Below are 17,051 nucleotides of genomic sequence, written 5' to 3'. Positions count from 1 at the left end.
GCTGTCAGGTTGGCTCCCCCGTTCGACCCAATCAGTGCCGGCCACAGGACTATCTTCGACGTGGAAGGAATAACGGTGTCGACATTGCGAAAGATGCACACGATTGCAAAAGAAATCAAGTCCGGAGTGTAGTGGTGGTGTGTGTAAGGGACGTTCGCCCGGGGAAATGTTGGCATACAGCCAAGAGTGGCTTGTTACTGTGCCACTCCTCAGCCACCACTACCACACGCATTGTCAAGAAGTTTCACGACGTCGCGAAAAGGCGAAAATCCGGCGAGCAATACCGCACCTGTTCAGAGCATTGTTGCTGTAGTTTCGCCTCGTTCAAGTCATTGTGTCGACGGCTCATGAGGTCAGTGTCCCCTCCCACTTCCACGGCGAGAGCACTCCTTCCCACAGCGGCTCACGCGGTGGCGATGGCCCTGCACAGCCGTTCTCCATCCTCAAAATGAGTCCGCGTCATCAGGGCATATAGAAATAGATCTAGTCCTTCCATTCACTCCCAACGTGACGTCTGATATTTGGACCATAGCACGAGGCGCCGCTTTTAGTCGAGGCAGCATTCGACGCCACACTATAGATGAGGACGCGTAGAGCAGACATCAGGCGAAATGAAATTGACCGATAAGGCGGGGTCGTGTCGAGTCAGATTGGTGGTGAAGACCAGGGCGGAGGGATAACAAGCATCTTCTGCGCCGGCGACTGTGGGGGGCCAAGACCTTGGCACCTTACTTTGCGACGTATGTTACCCACATCTCCATCTCCTGAGCGATTTGTTGCACGACCAAACTTCTCACCAGCCTGATCGAAACAGTGCTTTGACCCTGCAGTGGCCTCGGAGAAACAGCGCATTGTTTGCTACCACAGAGAACGGGGGCTCGCCTCGCGCTGCATCGTAAACAAGAGTTCGACTTGGCTATCTTTGCCTGCTGGAGCTGCATCCCAGTTGCTAGCGGAGCATGACGACGCTGATCCCAATCCGATGAACGCTCCCTGCTCATTGAATCAGTCGATCCTGCAATCGTTTCTTCCACCGTTCAAACACCCTGCTTGACGGTTTCATGATCCTCGGAACGCGAACCGGGAGAACGTGAAGATATTGCAAGGGCACTATGATCGAATAACCATGCTCATGCCATCTGTTCATGCAGTTGATGGTGGTTCAAACTGTCTACCAATCCGCGGTTTGATGATGGCATGAAGACCAGTTGACAGGACATCGCTACAGCATCACAGCCGCTGACATTGTCATGCACGACATGTTCAACAAGGTTTGGCAGATTGTCAGCCCATCCCAGTGAACGAACACTGCCTCTTCACTGGAGCAAACTATGGGTCGGTAGCCTGAAACGAATCGTTGACGGGCTCTATCCCCCATCTGGAACTACGGATAACAACTACCGATTCGCGAGGCTTGGGCTACCCCGGCGTGTCTAGTTTCGAAAGAGATGAGCACGGTTTCGCGCCAGAAAACCTCCTACATCCCGATAACCAACCTCCACCTTTCCCTTCTTGGGTGCGGTAGACGGTTTCAAGTCTCTCTTGGCATCGCGGAAGCGCTGTTATGTCCAATGCTCACTCTATCTGTGGCCCAAGCGCATGCGCTTATTCCCTTCGCGCTGGCTTTGACTGCATTCGAGAAGACCGAGATATGGGTCCACCAAGATGGACTGCATGAGTATAAGATGGAGCGGTAACCGCACCCATCAGTTTCTGCACTCATCATCGAGCCATCAACAGTCTCTTCAACTTCACAGTTTCTTCACTTCTCTTCTCTACAGTTGCTTGACGCACACTTTCGCTGCTCAAACCACCAACACTCGTTGAATCTTTCGATTTTTATCACCTACTTCCACCCAACCACCATCAACATGAAGGCTTCCGTCGCTGCTTCCATCTTGGCTTTCGCCGCCGCCGCCGCTGCTGGCCCCTCCTACAAGGCTCCCACCAGCTTCTCCAGCCTTACCAAGCGCGCCACTATCTCCATCCCTTCCTCCCAGGGCACTGAGACCCTCAGCGAGACCCAGGAGGTCACTGGCTCCTTCGACGGTGGCCTCAAGACCTACGGCCGTGGTGTCAGCTGCACTGGTCAGGCCGAGGGCGGTGACTCTGACGCCGTCTTCTCGCTCGCTGACGGTGCCACTCTCAAGAACGTCATCATCGGCGAGGACCAGATTGAGGGTATCCACTGCCAGGGTTCCTGCACTCTCGAGAACGTCTGGTGGGCCGCAGTCTGCGAGGGTACGCACCACCAAAATCCATTGCTGACTTCACATATGCTAACAATCGCGCAGATGCTCTCACTCTGAAGAAGGACGGTGACGCCACCATCACCGGTGGAGGTGCCACTGGCGCCGAGGACAAGGTCATCCAGCACAACGGTGCCGGTACCGTTACCATTGACGGCTTCGAGGTCGCCGACTTCGGCAAGCTCTACCGCTCCTGCGGAAACTGCAAGGAGAGCGCCGAGCGTCACGTTGTCGTCAAGAACGTCAAGGCGTACAGCGGCAAGCTCCTCGTCGGCATCAACCCCAACTTCGGCGACACCGCCACCATCGATAGTGCTACCTGCGCTACCGACGTCAAGGAGATCTGCGAGGAGTTCGAGGGTACCACTCCCGGCAACGAGCCCGAGTCCGTCTCCACTGGTGCTTCCGATACCTGCGTATTCAGCACTGTGGCTTCTTGCTAAGCTGATCGCTTCGAAGGTCGAGCAAATGGGCGTTTGGCTCATGGCAAGCGAAAAGTTGGTGACTTGACTTCAACGCGCTGGGCGTCATTCTTTTCTTGTGGAGAATTTGGATTAGACTATGTATGAGCACAGAAAAACAATGGAAAGCACTTTCCATACATCTCAATGATCACACGATCTTGCTTTGACTCGTTGAAAATCCGATTCTGCTCCATCTTTTCATTTGCCTCGGATCTCTCGATGCGTTGTCCGTCATGCACCCTTTTTTAAGATTTAGCACCACCAACATCTGACATTGACTGACAGCAAGCGAGCCAGATCACAAGCGTATCCGAAAACTCATTCTTACCACCTTGATCCACCTCTATTTATCTCAGAACCACAGACACCGGTGTCCCAGGTCAGGTTTTACCCTGATTCTGCGGAACTTCTGTCTCGAAGTCACATTCCTCCAACCGAATGCCACCTAACAATCTGCCCATGTGCGTCTTTTCGACACCCTCTCCCTCCTTCCGAATCTTCATCAGCAAAGCGCGCAAGAACTGCACCGGGGAAGTCTTCAGACCCCACTCTCCACTAGGAGGATCGATGAAGCCATCGGCGAAGACTTGCTGATCAGGGCCAGCTGTGCCTCGCAGGAGACCCAGGAAGTCGCAGACAGCTTCATACTCGGCGAAAGAGCGAAGGTAAAGACTTCCAGCAAAGAGGTTCAGCTGCACTGTGAGCGACTGTGGAACTCGACCCTCATCAAAGTTGCGGCCAATGTTGAGCAGCTTTAGCTTGTCGAGCGGTGCGAAGCTGGCGTTGAAGCGCGGCGCGTAAAGGTGCAAGGTTACCTTCTTGTGCTTGGCGATTGTTGACAGCAGCTGATTCGCTTCGAATGGGCTGAGAACAATCAGGTGCTTGAAGACGTTTGAGTGGGCCTGATCGACAACTGAGAGAATCCACTGAACCGGTCTCTGGTAGGAGTCTGAGACAAAGCTGGAGACTGCAGGAATCTTAACTGTCCGCATGAAGTCCTTTGTGACAAGGAGGTGCTTTGGAAATTGAGTAAGATCGTAGTGCTCAGCAGCACTGGTCGACTTGAGAGCTTGGAAAGCGGGCTCAAACGCTGATGACGCGCTGGGAAACTCTCCAGAGCGCGCAAGATGTGCGAGGTCTGGATGGAGACGGTGCTTCTCGGCGATCATCTTGGGTGGACGTTCGATTTGACGTTCCTCTTCAATCTCAGGGCTCAGCTCACGCTACGATAGATTAGCTCTGCACATGAATCTTGTTGATTCCCTAACTCACTTCTTGTTCTTCGTGCAACATGGCGGAGTTGAAATCCACTGCCTGAAATTCAACACAACGCGAGTGAATCTGCTTGATGCTGGGATTAGTCAGATCTCGTAGTATGGATTGACCGGTGCTCTTTGTGACTGGCGCATATCGGTCTTCGATGCTCTGGGCTTCATCTTCGAGGAATGCTTGGGCTTGTGACAAGGTCGTGCTTGCACCATTCAGAAGGTGCTTGTGTGTTTCGTAGCGGTGACCCTGTACAGCCCAAAGTGGCATACTCCTCGACAGATCGAGCCAAGTCTCGCCAATGCTCCAGCACAACACGTTGATGACTGTGATGGGCTTATCGGGATCCTGCTTCGTTCGCTCGTAGATCTTTGTGCATATTTCTTGGGTAGCCATGAATACGACAGACTGGCCTTTACCGAGCTTACGAAGGCGCATACAAGCTGAAACGCTGTTAGTATGTACGAAATCTTATAGATGGGATTAGTCCTTACCCTGCACCAAGCGATCTTTGGTCAGATTTGCACCCAAAGTCACAGCAGCCCTGTTGTTGCGTGGAAGCTTGAGATCCGTCCCACGAGTGTGTGCTTCATCAAGATAGATGAGACACCGGTCAAGCTGCTTTGCAAGCGGTGATGTCTGAAAAGACTCAATGCGCCCACTCACATCGAGCACCGATAACTCCTCGTCTTTGAAGAACACCACTGCCTCTGTTCGATCATCCTTGCGCATGGAGAGCCAGCATTGAGCGACTTGGGTGTTGTTCATCTCCAGTATCTGTGCGCCAACGTCAAGTACTACACGAACCTCAGGCTTCAGGTTGTTGATGAAAATGAGGAGGTGCTCAGCATCAGTTCCCGCCGACCGAGCTGGAAGCTTTTCGACTGATGTCTCACGCTGCAAAAGATACCCAAGGACCAAGGCATTGGTGTGACTCTGACTTGGCAGATCAAGATGCTTGACTGCAAGGGGCAAGACATGCAAGGTGTCGTTGGTGCCACTGAAGCCGGTGGTTGGGTGCTTCTTGACAGCACCGAGGTCCCAGCCTGATGCGGACAGTTTTGAAGGAAACTCCTTCATCGCCTTCGGGAAGACGATAAATGTGAGGTAATAGTTGATGGCGGCCCTAGAGTATCGCAAGTGGGGAAAGATCTGTTGAATGCACATGACGCGGTCCTTGATGCTGACTCCAGACAACTGTCGAAATGCGGCAGGTAACTCAGGAGCTGCAGTGCGTACCCACTCGTCATAGTGAATGGTGGCTTGATCAGATTTCAGGAGGTGAACGAAGGAGTCAAAGAGGTCGTCATCTTGAAGACCTCCATAGTAGTAACTCAGAAGTGTCAGAAGAATAACAACGTCCGGGTGAGAGAACTCCGATCGTGGCGACGGCGAGTCTTTAGCTTTGTATGGCACTGCAAGTTGTGTGCTTGGAATGCGAGTGGGATCCAGACCATAGTTCACACGCCAGCGTTTCTGGGTTAAAGAAAAGCGCAACACGCCGCCTGCGATAAGGCCTCGCATGAGTAACAATGGCTCCTTAGTCGCGACAGTCCAGAATCTGCTCTGTTCCACGGCATGGATTTGCTTCGCGATCAGGTCAGCAGTCGAGATGTACTGCATGATCGCTTCCCGAGTTCCTTCTCGCTGATTGCAAATCGGGAGACCAGTCAGACCGTTCTTAATGATATGTTCTGTAAGCAAAGCGAGCAAGGCTTTGGCTCCATCATCGCGCAATATCCGTACTCGAGGGTACCTGCCATTGGCCTCATGCTGAACCTCGATTGAGAGCGGTAACATGGCTTTGACTTGAGCAGCAAGCCTTGGAATCAATCCCATGACTTCTTGGATGAGAATCCAGCGGTCCGGAGCAAACCCAATAGATCGTTGAGATCCCATGGTGTAGATCAATTCGAACTTGACGCTGAAGTTCTCATCGCTCTCGTCCACGATGTCACGAGAAACGTCATCAAACCATCTTCCAGTGTCCAGAAGTAGACGAGCCACTCCCGGCTTGTCTGTAAGAAGGCACTCAATGCCCATGAGTTTGAATGAGAGGATGTGTTCTGGTTGGATCAGGAGGACTCCTCGGTGAGCCATGCAATCCTGATACATCTCGCGTATAGCCCGAACGTCCGCTTCCTTCAATTGAAGGTCTCTTGAAAACGGCATGTGGTAGATGCGGCGATTGAGCAGGCCGCCGAGTTTGGCTACAAGCATCTGGAGCATTTGCTTACTCTGGGGCTTTGCCACGACGACCCGGACTAATCTGATGTTGATGGTCAGTGATTGCAACTGAATATTGTTCGAAAGTTCGGAACTTACTTCTTCCTATCCGCTAGAGCTGCCGCAACGATGGGCACAATCGTGGACGACTTTCCTTCTCCCATGTTCAATTGCATCACGGTGTTTTGAGCGTCCAGCGGCTCCATCATCTCTGCAGCAATCGTCGCTTGTACTTTGCGTACCAGAATGCCGCTCTCAGCTTCGAGGAGCAAGGTTTCCGGGAATTTGCTTGGATTCCAGTTCGTATGGCTGACGTGCTGAAGTTCTTCGTTGAGTTCAACAGGTTTATCCAAGAGCGCGACCAGCCTCTGAGCTCGGTGTAGGTTGGTGATAGCTAAACCAAACTCTACCATCACAGCCCGCCACTCTGCTGAAAGAGAATTGTAATGGTCGTGATTGAGTTGGCTCAACCAGAATGACGGCGAAAGACGAGGTGACAGTTTGATGGAAGATGCAATTCCACTGCTGTGAGTAGATCCAATCTCGAGGACTCCTTCAAGTCTGCGACCGAACGTCGTGAAGTACTCTTCACATGCCGAAAGATACTGTCGAAGTAATCCTTGCGCATGATCGTCCACCGAAAAGATCTGAACGTCCATTTCGTCCTCGTGCTTGTGGAGTGAGGCAGAACTAGTGCGCAAGCTGTCGACATAATTCTGCTCACACGTGGTTTTGGCGCATGCACTTAACGTCTGGCAGAAGTCGTCCAGTCGGTCCTTTACTTCGGTCTCGGTTGAGACAAGGGACTTCGGTACAGCGGTCAATTTTGGCTCCTGTGGGGCGATCAAAAGGGAGGAATCATCCGTATTTGACGAACCGCATGCAATGTTCGGCGGTCTCGAAGTAAATATCGTCGCTGGATGGCAGTATCGACCATCAGGTCCTAATTCTGTCTTCTTGGACGGCGCCGGTACATCGAAGCGTGGTGTTGCGATGGACGCAGCGGGTAAACGCTCGATAACACTCGATATCGTTCTAATGTATTGCTCGAAGGCCCGATTGTCGTACCATGATTGAAACAAGGCTCTGATGGTGTCCATTGCAGGGGCCGTATCCAGGTACTTATTCATGTGACTTGAGAACGGTGTATTGGGATGCTCCCGAGGCCATTGAGTCTGTAACGCAGCAACAAAAGTCTGCACAGCTTCGCCCTTCTGGTTCTCGAAAAGGGACTCGATTCTCCTCAGATGCTGATCGTCTGATTCAGATCCTTGTTTGCACAATTGCGCTTCAGAAGAGCTTTCGTAAGACCGTGCAGCGCGTTCAGCTGCATGTTGCACTTCGAAAATATTGAATGTACTCCCGTGCGATAAGCGGAATAGAGGCTTTGTCGGAATCTGGGTTGAGGCCAACTGCGGCATTCGATAGAATGCCACAAGGGCTCGGATGACATTCATGTCTGCTTTAGTGGCGTATGCCATGGTCGATAGCCATATCAGAACATCAAACTTATTGCTGATGGTAGACTTTGTGGCCAGAGAATGATGAAGCGTACACCAAAGCTCTTGCATCAGAGGCGAAGGAGGACCCAACCACTTCGAGTCATAACGCAGGACAGGCGGATCGTGTGCACTTACGAATCCCTTGACTTCCGTATTGTAGAAATGATTCTGATAGACTCTGAGGTTCGAGATGGATTCGTCGAGCAAAGCTTGATCTCGGACAAACATCGATACAGCTAGGAAAGCTCTACGGCCGCGTTCCGAATTTGCTTGCCGGTCTCGTGCGTCATAAGCTCTATCGACGTTGGTCTTGAAGTACTCGGCTCCAAAACCTGCAACCTGAAAGGTAGATGATCGAATGGAGGCCCGCTCGTGAAGATCAGAGTTGATCGCAGATATCCACGCGGTGTCACTGCGACTCAAAGCTTCGAAGATGTTTTTCGAGTGGAACAACGACATCTTCTTCTCGTGATCGAAGATCTCTCTGACAAGTACTTGAAAGTCGCCATGCTGTGATTGAAAGGAGAGATTCGGGTCCCATTCAATCCGCTGCATTACTCGCTCGTGTGAAGGGTAGAATTTACGTTGCGGTGACAGAGTAGCTAATTTGTTCAGAAGCATTGCGTTTTCGAGGGACAATGCATCAAAAGAGCGAACAGCTGACGACCTCAGGATGGTCAGTGCCGCTTCAGTTCCGGTGTAGCGTGTGAGCGGATCTGGCAGCCAGTGTGATGTGAGCGCATGCAAATAACACAGCATCAGCTTGCTCTGCATCGCTCCATTGTCCAATACACGTCCCAGTGTTGGATCTAGCTGGTAGGCATGAACGGTACTTCTCTCCTGCCTTCCGATAGTGACGGAAGAGTGGTGACTCAAGGTTTTGTGATATCTCACGGCACCTTCGGGTATGAGTACAAGCCGATCATTCGCAGACTGTGCGCGTCGTAGAACCAACTTGCTAGTCAAGCCAATCAGTGTTCCGATCCTCTGGTCGTTATCAAGGATCATTCCTCGGTACTGGCGCGATTGGAGTTGATGATCACCACTGACAATGTGGAAGTCGAGTTTGAGCCGTGGGACCTCAATCTCGATCGAGTGAGAATCCGTGTCCTGCAAGACGTGAATGTGCGACTCGTCTTCTACCGACTTAAGCAGAGACGATATCATCTGCGTATCTTTGCTCTTCATATTCATCAGAGCCTGGCTACTCTTATGGAGGCGCCATGAATTGCCGTGACGTCGAAGGTGCCACTGGTGGACATCGGAAGACCGCCAAGGGCTGTGTTGCGGTCGAAACACGATCTCTTCGGTATCATGATTGTACCAATGAATGTAAGATGTCACAAACGCCTGAGGCATTCGATTTTCAAACACACGTGCTGGTGTTAGATCAAACCTATGGTAAATTAGCGTAAGTCAATGCATACAAGCGTTTGCGTGAAAGTAGTCACTTACTTCTTGTCCTTGCCAATTGCGACTACCAGCATGTCTGCTGCAGCCATACCAAAGTGAAGCTCATGGTCATGATACGTCGTCTTAGCAGAAAATCGCATTCCAGGCTCATCAGTAGGAACGACTTCAAGTGTAGATGCTGAGAATAACAGTTTGTACATGGGATGTGCTAGAAATTCGGATGGTAGGCGTGTGAGTGGCAACCCATTGACCAGGAGTTCGCCGGTCAATAGATTGATATGAACCGGCAGTTTCCCTGAGGCGATATGAAGCCAGTGGTGGTGAGGATCATCAAGGATCCTCCAGGTGGCGTTCGTCGCAGGCTGAAAGGCTGTCCAACACTCGAGCACTGCTTGATTGAGGCCAGTACAATCGCACAAAATTACTTTCCGCAGCTTTGAGAAGACGCGATACATCAATGAACGCCATGTCTGCAGTGCAGAATTCTGAAGACCTTCTGTACCTGAGATCAGATCTTTGTTCTCTTGCACAGCAATCGAGCATTGCAGAAGCGAAGATACTGCATCTTGCTGTTGCAAAACGACGTTGACGAATTCGTCCTCGACATCGAAAGTAGTAGTACCAAGCAATGCAATCTCTGTCGCTCTGGAAAAAAGCTCGGTTCGCTGTTCGTCGTTGGTAGAGGAAGCTGCTCTAGCTTTAAGACGGTGGAGCCATGTGATCGAGATCCTTCGGGCCTTGTGCAGGAACTGCAAGCAGCGTTGACGAACTTCTGTGGACTTCGTAAGGTTCGTGACACGGCAAGCAAGCTGGACGAAGGTAGCCATCGCTCTCCAAGACTCCCAATTCTCTTCCACTCGTTGCGCAGCGATTTCAAGATGCGCTATCAACGTGGATCCAAAGGTCGAGTCCGTGAGAATGCGGTGGCTTGTGCGCTCAACATCACCATTAGGAAGGCCGACTTGGGTCACCGTCTGCGACATCAGACACTGGGTCTCGACCTTGGAAAAGTCTAGCGTCGGAATAGCGAGTTGCATGAGTATGTTCGAATAGAAGATATTGCGACCCAGCGGAAGAGCTCCAAAAGCCTTGTACTCCTCGATGGATAGATGTGGCGGACAATCTGACAGGCTGGCTATTACCTCGTTCGGCTGGACTCCATCAGGCGCCGAAGGCGGCTTGTGCAGGTAATGCTCAAGAGCTTTTGAGCGGGCAGGCATCTGATACATGCACTTCTGTGGCAAATCCCCACTTGGTGTCTGCGCTGCAGTCCACGCACCCGTAGTTGTGTCAAAGTACTGATAGCGTAGACCGTTCTGCAGACAGACGTCGTCCTCTTTCAGGTGTGGAACAACCTTCTTACTGTTGCGATGAGTTACCGAATGGGGTTTTATTGATGACAACGGAACAATGCGTCGCAAATGGTATTGTGAGTCCAGCATGTGAGATAAGTCGCGATGACCGCTCAGGATGTATGAGTGCTGGGGCTTCTCGGCGTTGCTACTCTTACAGCCAAGAACACTGATGATGACGAAGGTTGATGCGTCTCGCCATGCGCTGAATGACCCTGGAATTTTCAGCTCAAAGACAGTTGCTTTAGCAATAGGCTGGTAGGGAGAGAGTGGCCACTCATAGATATCAATGTCGAGACCATCTGCTTGATCCTTCAGAGAGCATCGGTTACAGTGGTTGGAGTGTATAGTCTTGATGTATCTATGATAACGATTGGTGACGATCGGTACATACTCGCATTGTGCGGCGTTGTACTGATCCATTAGTTTCTTGTATTGTGACTTCAGTCGGGCCAGTTCTTTACATTTCTCTGCACGTTTCGTCGCCGCATTTTGTTTGATCTGCAGCAGAATGTTTTGAAGATGAGTGCTATTGTCAAAGTACTTGACAGCAAATGACAACCCATCGCCGAAGTTGCGGTAGAGTGATGTCTCGTTAGAAGCTGATCGTTCTCGTGACTGAACATATAACTCCACTGCCCGTAGCCGCTGCATTTGGCTTCGGAGAGGCAGCGTCAAGCATTGCAACTCGACTAGTCGAACTTCAGGATCGTACGTGGATAGAAGGGCGAACAAGCTACATGCTGACTTGTCGCAAGCGACCCAAATTTCGAGAATAGTCAGATACATGACCGACATGCTTGACGGGAGACCTTGATACGCAACACTGGCACTGCTATGATAGTTCTTCATCAGATTGTAAAGTTGCCCACAGGTTGTTTGATCGCTGCGATGCGATTCGCTCCAGGACTGGAGAAAATCTTGGACCCAGCTCTCTACCGCAGCTAAACGGAAGTTTCGATACTCGTCGGCTTTACTGAAGCCCTCGGGCAGATTACTCTTAGCAAAGGTGGGGTATGAAAGGCCTGGTTTGAAGTCGGAGCAAGCGGCGGTGGCCTTTCTGCCATGCACACTTGCTAGGAAAGTGTCGAGCTCGGGTAGGTGCATGTCAAGGGCGTCCTCGGGTCGCAAAGACTTAAGGTTGGCAGCCTGGAGGTTTGCTCGGGTATTCTGAGCCTCAGCCATCCACTTCTTGTCCATGAATCCAAAAGCGTCAACCATACATGTCCGGATATAGTCCATCCAAGAGGGCAGGACGCAGTCGAGCTGTGACAGAGCCTCAAGCTTGCGTAGTCGACGAAGCATTTTGGCATTGAGAACGTAGATATAATCACTGCCAAACAGGTTCCAGTAGACTTGGACATGTGCTAGGATCAAGGACTGAAGGTGTACCATGAATACCTTGTATAGGCTATCAGGGATCGACGACTTGGGCCCTCGCCGAGTGAGGAGCAGCTGAAGGGTGACTCGAACGAGAAGCCACATGGGAGAGCGTCGCCAGGGCATCTTGCAGTTGTCCCACAAAACCTCTTCACGAGTATATTTGGTTATGCGAGTGACAGCGGTCGTCTTACCAAGAGCAGCGACAATGTTGAAGAGATAGTCGGTCACCATTCCAGGGTGAGTCGTGTCGCGGTCCTCGTCATGATCCCGGCCAGCTTTGCGTGCTACAGGTTGAAAGCCAGGAGCGGCTTGAGTGCTCATCTTCGCCACTGTGTCGGCCAGCATGTTCTGTAAGCCTTCTTCTTGCAGCTTGGAGATTGGAATACTCGCAGCATGACCTGGGAAGCTACGGACCAGGCGACCATTGAGCATGGTACTCTTGTTGTCAGGAGAAAGCTCAAGGAACTCGAACGTAACCTGGTCGCCATCGGAGCTGATAAGGACACCCGCATTCTGTGCCTTGATCTCCAGTGGTATAGAGCCTTTGTTCTGGCCACTGGCAAGCTCCTCGAGCAGCTTGCGTAACTGAATCTCGCTAACGTTGCCGTGCGGGTCTTGACTTCGCCGGAGGTTCTCGATGGTCGCAATGGCGTGGGTGACTGTGCTATCGTGTTGGCTCGTGACGAAAGGCTTGAGAGCATATAGCGCGTTGAGGTTCGTGTCCAGGAGGCAGCGCTCATGTCCGGCGTCAAAGTCATCAGCTTGAGGTAGCTTCGGCGGCAGCGCAACATGGTGGACTAGATAAGATGTTGCTGCTGCCGATGGGCATTGCCCACCAGAGAGAGCCATTTTCCCGTTTGAGCAGAGATCTGTGATTCATGGTTAAAACAACGCGCTTACTTTCGGTTGACCAGCTCTAGAAGGATGGGACGTACACTATCGCTCTCAGACTGGAGTTTAACAACTTCCTGCTGCTCGTTTCAAGAGTATCCAAAATACACAAGACACAAGCTGAGCGGACAGCGTGGGTGTGGTCGTAGAAGTAAAATGCAGGGCGAAAGCGAAACTGTCCAAAAGGTGACAAAAGGTTTTGAGCGGGCGTGAGAAAAGTTTTCGTGTGATGTTGTGCCAGATAGGTACCGCAAACAAACGCTCACCTTCACCGTGAAGTGCCTCTTCACCTCTGCGCAACCATGAGCAAAGATGCCGCAGCGCCACCACTGCAGGAACCTGGCAGGCAGCAACATGTTTGATATGTTCGAGCGCTTTGTATGGTCGTTGTTCTGCGGTGTTCCGTGCATTGCCTTGGATGGCGACAACCAAGGTGTTGATGAGGTTGAACAGCCCTGCGGCACGGGCAGGTACAGCCAACCTGCATGTTAACCGCATGATAGGCAATGACATAGCCTGACATTGACATCCAAGCTCTTTCACATTGTGGGTAGTTGTGTCGAAAGCATCGACGAGCGCAATCGTCGCTCGGGAATCCATCAAGTGGCTAATTCGTTTGGGGTAGTTTCTGCTCGTTTCTCATATGCGCAACTCTTCTAAACTGTCGCCATCGAACCTAATAGCCTACAACCCGAGGCCTCACTCATGCGAATCTCCACAGCCCTTATCGGGGTCGGGTGTGGCGTCGTTGAGTGCGGCGTGCATCAGAAGGTTAAGTGGGAACATTGACACCATCCTCGCTCTTGCCATACTCCAGGCTAGGCACAGCATCCTCGACGGAACATTATGTATGCACCTTCCAGATGCTCTGGACGCATGAGACAGCATTGCTCTGTATGGGTAGATGTGCCATGCAGGGTGCTCGACGCTGCGCTTCTCGAAACGGAGGACTGCATTCTGCCAGCTGTGTGCATACGGGCAGCCAGAAACAACACGCCTGCGGCATTCATCAGCGCCCATCAGCAGCCCGCGTCGCCAAACCCCAATTCAAATGCATTCTGCACCTCACAACTTTAACTTCAACTTGAGCACATCATTGTCGTCGAACTCCACCTCGGCCGTGCCGGCCGAGGTGGCACATGCCGCATACCTAGCGCTGATAGGCTGTATCTACCTCAGCCACTACTGCCCTATGACGACACCAAACCAACAACCGCGCGCCACTTCGCACATCGCACTTTGCTCGCACCCTCGAGACGCTCGGCTCGTTACTGATCAGAAAAGTGTTGCGTGCCGGTGCGGGAGTGCTGGTGCTGCTTTTGTGATTGTCAAGGGGAACGGCACAGTTTGCGGTGTTACATCTGAGTGCCGTTGCCGTGGCTCTGGTCTTAGTCTGGAGCTGGGGGACTTGAAGATTAGAATTCATTATTAGATGTTGTCGTTATCATGTTGCCCTTCCTCAGTTGTGATGTAGCGATTGTAATGCAGCCAATGTCCCGACCCAATGCTGTGTGGGTGATGCTGCCAAACCAACTCCTAAACGTCTCGTTACACCCAGTCCTCGCCTATACCCAAATGCTGAGGGTAATTTTAGTGTACTCCTCCCTGTATCGTCCAAACATCTTCCCTTCGTATCTACCGTGTCTCGACCGACACATCAACAGACTGTCGTCCCATAGGCTTCAGCTCTTCGCCTTTTCCACTCTCGGCGCGCTTTCGTCCGGTTAAAGAGAAATGGTGACCAGACGATGGTCGTTCTTCCTGCTTGCTATCCGCATTGCTGTTGTCGCCGAATCGTGAGAAGATACCACGCTTCTTCGCTGGCGCTGGCTTGGGCTCGTCATTCAATCCCACGTCCTCGAACCCCTCCTCTGGCACTCGGTCTGTGCTTTCGCTAGGACGTCCTTGTTGCATAGATGATCGAGGTGTTGCTCGTGAACGGCGGACGTCAAGAGAACGCCTCGTGTCCATTGATCGTCGTGCATCGAGTGACTGTCGCGGGTATGTCTCGGCGGTTATGTCTGTAATAGGTGATCGTGCGGAGATGTCCTGCGCCTGTAAGCGGGGGTATTCAGGGTAAGATCATTTTATTGCGAACGTACGAATGATCGCCTGTAGGAGTCGAAGCTCTCGCGCGAAATGTTGAACGGCTCAGTCTCGGCCAGCAGGCTTCGGTGATTCGAGGATGTGGTAGAGGTATTGGATTTGGAATGCCAGAAGGTGGGCTTCTCCTGCTGCGGGGACGGCTGGCGCAAGTGTCAATTCAAGGCTCAAACTGAGGAGGATCATATTGTCGCATTGCGATCGCAACTCTTCAGGTCTTAAGGGAGCATCTTACGGGCAGGTACACTCCGCTGTCGTTGATTTCTAATGCTACAGTAAGCGCTCGTACATATGAAGCGCTTCTTGCGACCACATTTGCGGAAGTACGCGGAACGTCTTACCACTCAATTTGTACTCAGTTGTATCTTGGATCTGCAGCGGTTGCGCTCCAGAGACCGCTGTGTTCTTGAATCCATTATCGGTCGCATTGCGTTGCGCCTCATCGGTGGCTTCAGCGCCAGGCGCACGACGGAATGGGTTGCGGATAGGCATTGCGATCAGGCACTAAGGGCGAAACAAGGCGATACGAGCAGAATGTGGGGTGTTTCAGTTTCAGAGCAGTGTTGTTGAGGACAAGAGCACAAAGTTGGTGGTGGTCGGACTCGTCGGGCGCGACGATGTCATTACTGACAGGTTGGGAAGCCACGCCGGTAACAAGGGACTCGGCAACATCATCTTCCGGGGGTAACTGGTGCGAGAGCAATTCTGTCTACGATCAGGTATGTTTATTTGGCCTCGAAAACCCCCAGTCACCTCAGCGACGGATCTGGGTTGAGCCATGGACGTTGTTCGGAGAGCCGCAAGGGACACCTGCAACCGGTGACCCCCAGGACCCTGCATCTGTGAGATCTGGAGACAGGCACCAAACGTTCAACGTAGCACCGAGGCGTCTCAGCAGCCAGCCCTGAGCCGCATGCTAAAAACAGACGCCTCTTCAACTTCGAGGCTTGGGATCAATTATCGTGAGGCTCGGCGCCTCAGACTGTAGCTGCTTCGTCGAATCTGTGCGCACCTGCATCGTGTAGATTGGGATCCTGGCTTTGCCCAGGTACACCTGATGATCACCAGATTCGAGGCCTGATGAGATGCATGCAGCATCCACCCGTCTGCAACACGCCCCTCTTCTGCCTGAGCGCAAAGTATCGGTAAATGTTGAGTGTTCTGGTTCTCATTGTGCGGCTTCAACAGTGCAATTCAGGTTCAGGGTCTGCCAGACCGCAGATTTGCGACGCAGCGACTGTCAGCGAAACTCAAAACGCACGTTGATGCCGTTGAGGATGGACCCTGATGCCCTTGCGTATTAGCAGTAATCGAACTGCAATCTCGAGGGGCGTACGACTTGAACTCGAAAAACAAGTTGCACGTCGCAACGTTTTCTTGGAGCACACCACTTCACGTGGTGTTCTGGTCATGCTGCGTACCATGCGCTGGTCATACCAGATTACAACAATCTGATATACGAGCCGCAAGAATCTCGGTGGAATCTAAACCTGACTTCCAAATACGATCAATGCTGTGAAGCCTTGCTAGCGTACGTGTTCAGATAGTTCGTGAGATCGAAGGTCATTCAAGCTGGAAGATCAGTATGCTCCGATGCTGTACCATCCCGTGCTTACGACCGATGATGGAGTCCCACGAGTGAATTGTTCCGCCTGAGCATGGTCAAGAGCAATCAATATATGACAGCCTAGCTGACGAGTCTTGGGTTAAACACATACCCTGAACGTGCTTACTCTCTGCATGTTGGTCCTGGTCGATGATCGTCTGGCCGTGGCTGTGAACAACTGCAGGGTACAATTCAGGATTGAAGCTGCAGCGGTGACTGCAGGACAGGTGTCTAGCAAAACATTGAGTGGCGACGTCCTTCACCAATACCTATTCGAGGGGATAGGTACTGACGGAGCGCATACAACCTACTCTGCGGAGCATGCTCGCCCGTTCTGCCGTGTTCATAGATTGGACGTACGCAAGCAGGATGTCTCATGGCGCGAACTGTGCATCAGTTGACGCCGTTCAAGCTGACTGAACGTCATCTGTTTGGAACATGAAGATCCAAATCAAAGACAGATGTGACAGCCTCGCTTCATGTGCGCCTACGACTCAGTTCGCGGATACGAGTACCGATGACCTGTTGAGTCAATTATCGTCTGCTTAGTGTACGAATCCTAGTCGTGATGCGCGCCCATCCGAGGCTGAAGACCA

General features: G+C 51.9%; 4 protein-coding genes across 4 annotated transcripts; 2 read left to right on the top strand and 2 right to left on the bottom strand.

Annotated features, from left to right (window-relative positions):
• Positions 1-1,871: 1,871 nt before the first annotated feature.
• BU25DRAFT_435084 (polysaccharide lyase family 3 protein) lies at positions 1,872-2,692 on the top strand (the record flags this gene model as incomplete). Its single annotated transcript, XM_033708893.1, has 2 exons — positions 1,872-2,241; positions 2,295-2,692. 2 exons carry the CDS (start codon positions 1,872-1,874, stop codon positions 2,690-2,692), a joined length of 768 nt encoding a protein of 255 aa, XP_033556379.1.
• Positions 2,693-3,043: 351 nt separating this feature from the next.
• On the bottom strand, positions 3,044-12,704 carry BU25DRAFT_403259 (uncharacterized protein; the record flags this gene model as incomplete). Its single annotated transcript, XM_033705073.1, has 7 exons — positions 3,044-3,936; positions 3,986-4,422; positions 4,474-6,248; positions 6,305-6,824; positions 6,897-8,752; positions 9,163-10,748; positions 11,097-12,704. 7 exons carry the CDS (start codon positions 12,702-12,704, stop codon positions 3,094-3,096), a joined length of 8,625 nt encoding a protein of 2,874 aa, XP_033556378.1. The 3' UTR covers positions 3,044-3,093.
• Positions 12,705-13,462: 758 nt separating this feature from the next.
• Positions 13,463-14,279, top strand: BU25DRAFT_217294 (uncharacterized protein). Its single transcript, XM_033701269.1, has one exon. The coding sequence runs from the start codon at positions 13,651-13,653 to the stop codon at positions 14,176-14,178; it is 528 nt and encodes a 175-aa protein (XP_033556377.1). The 5' UTR covers positions 13,463-13,650; the 3' UTR covers positions 14,179-14,279.
• BU25DRAFT_217134 (uncharacterized protein) lies at positions 14,280-15,778 on the bottom strand. Its single transcript, XM_033701267.1, has 4 exons — positions 15,191-15,778; positions 15,085-15,113; positions 14,849-14,992; positions 14,280-14,795 (listed from the first exon to the last, which is right to left on the bottom strand). The coding sequence occupies exons 1-4, from the start codon at positions 15,339-15,341 to the stop codon at positions 14,382-14,384; spliced, it is 738 nt and encodes a 245-aa protein (XP_033556376.1). The 5' UTR covers positions 15,342-15,778; the 3' UTR covers positions 14,280-14,381.
• Positions 15,779-17,051: the final 1,273 nt, after the last annotated feature.

Source organism: Macroventuria anomochaeta, assembly GCF_010093625.1.
Source record: "Macroventuria anomochaeta strain CBS 525.71 unplaced genomic scaffold BU25scaffold_47, whole genome shotgun sequence".
Classification (NCBI taxonomy): domain Eukaryota; kingdom Fungi; phylum Ascomycota; class Dothideomycetes; order Pleosporales; family Didymellaceae; genus Macroventuria; species Macroventuria anomochaeta.
This window is presented reverse-complemented; position numbering and strand designations above follow the sequence as displayed.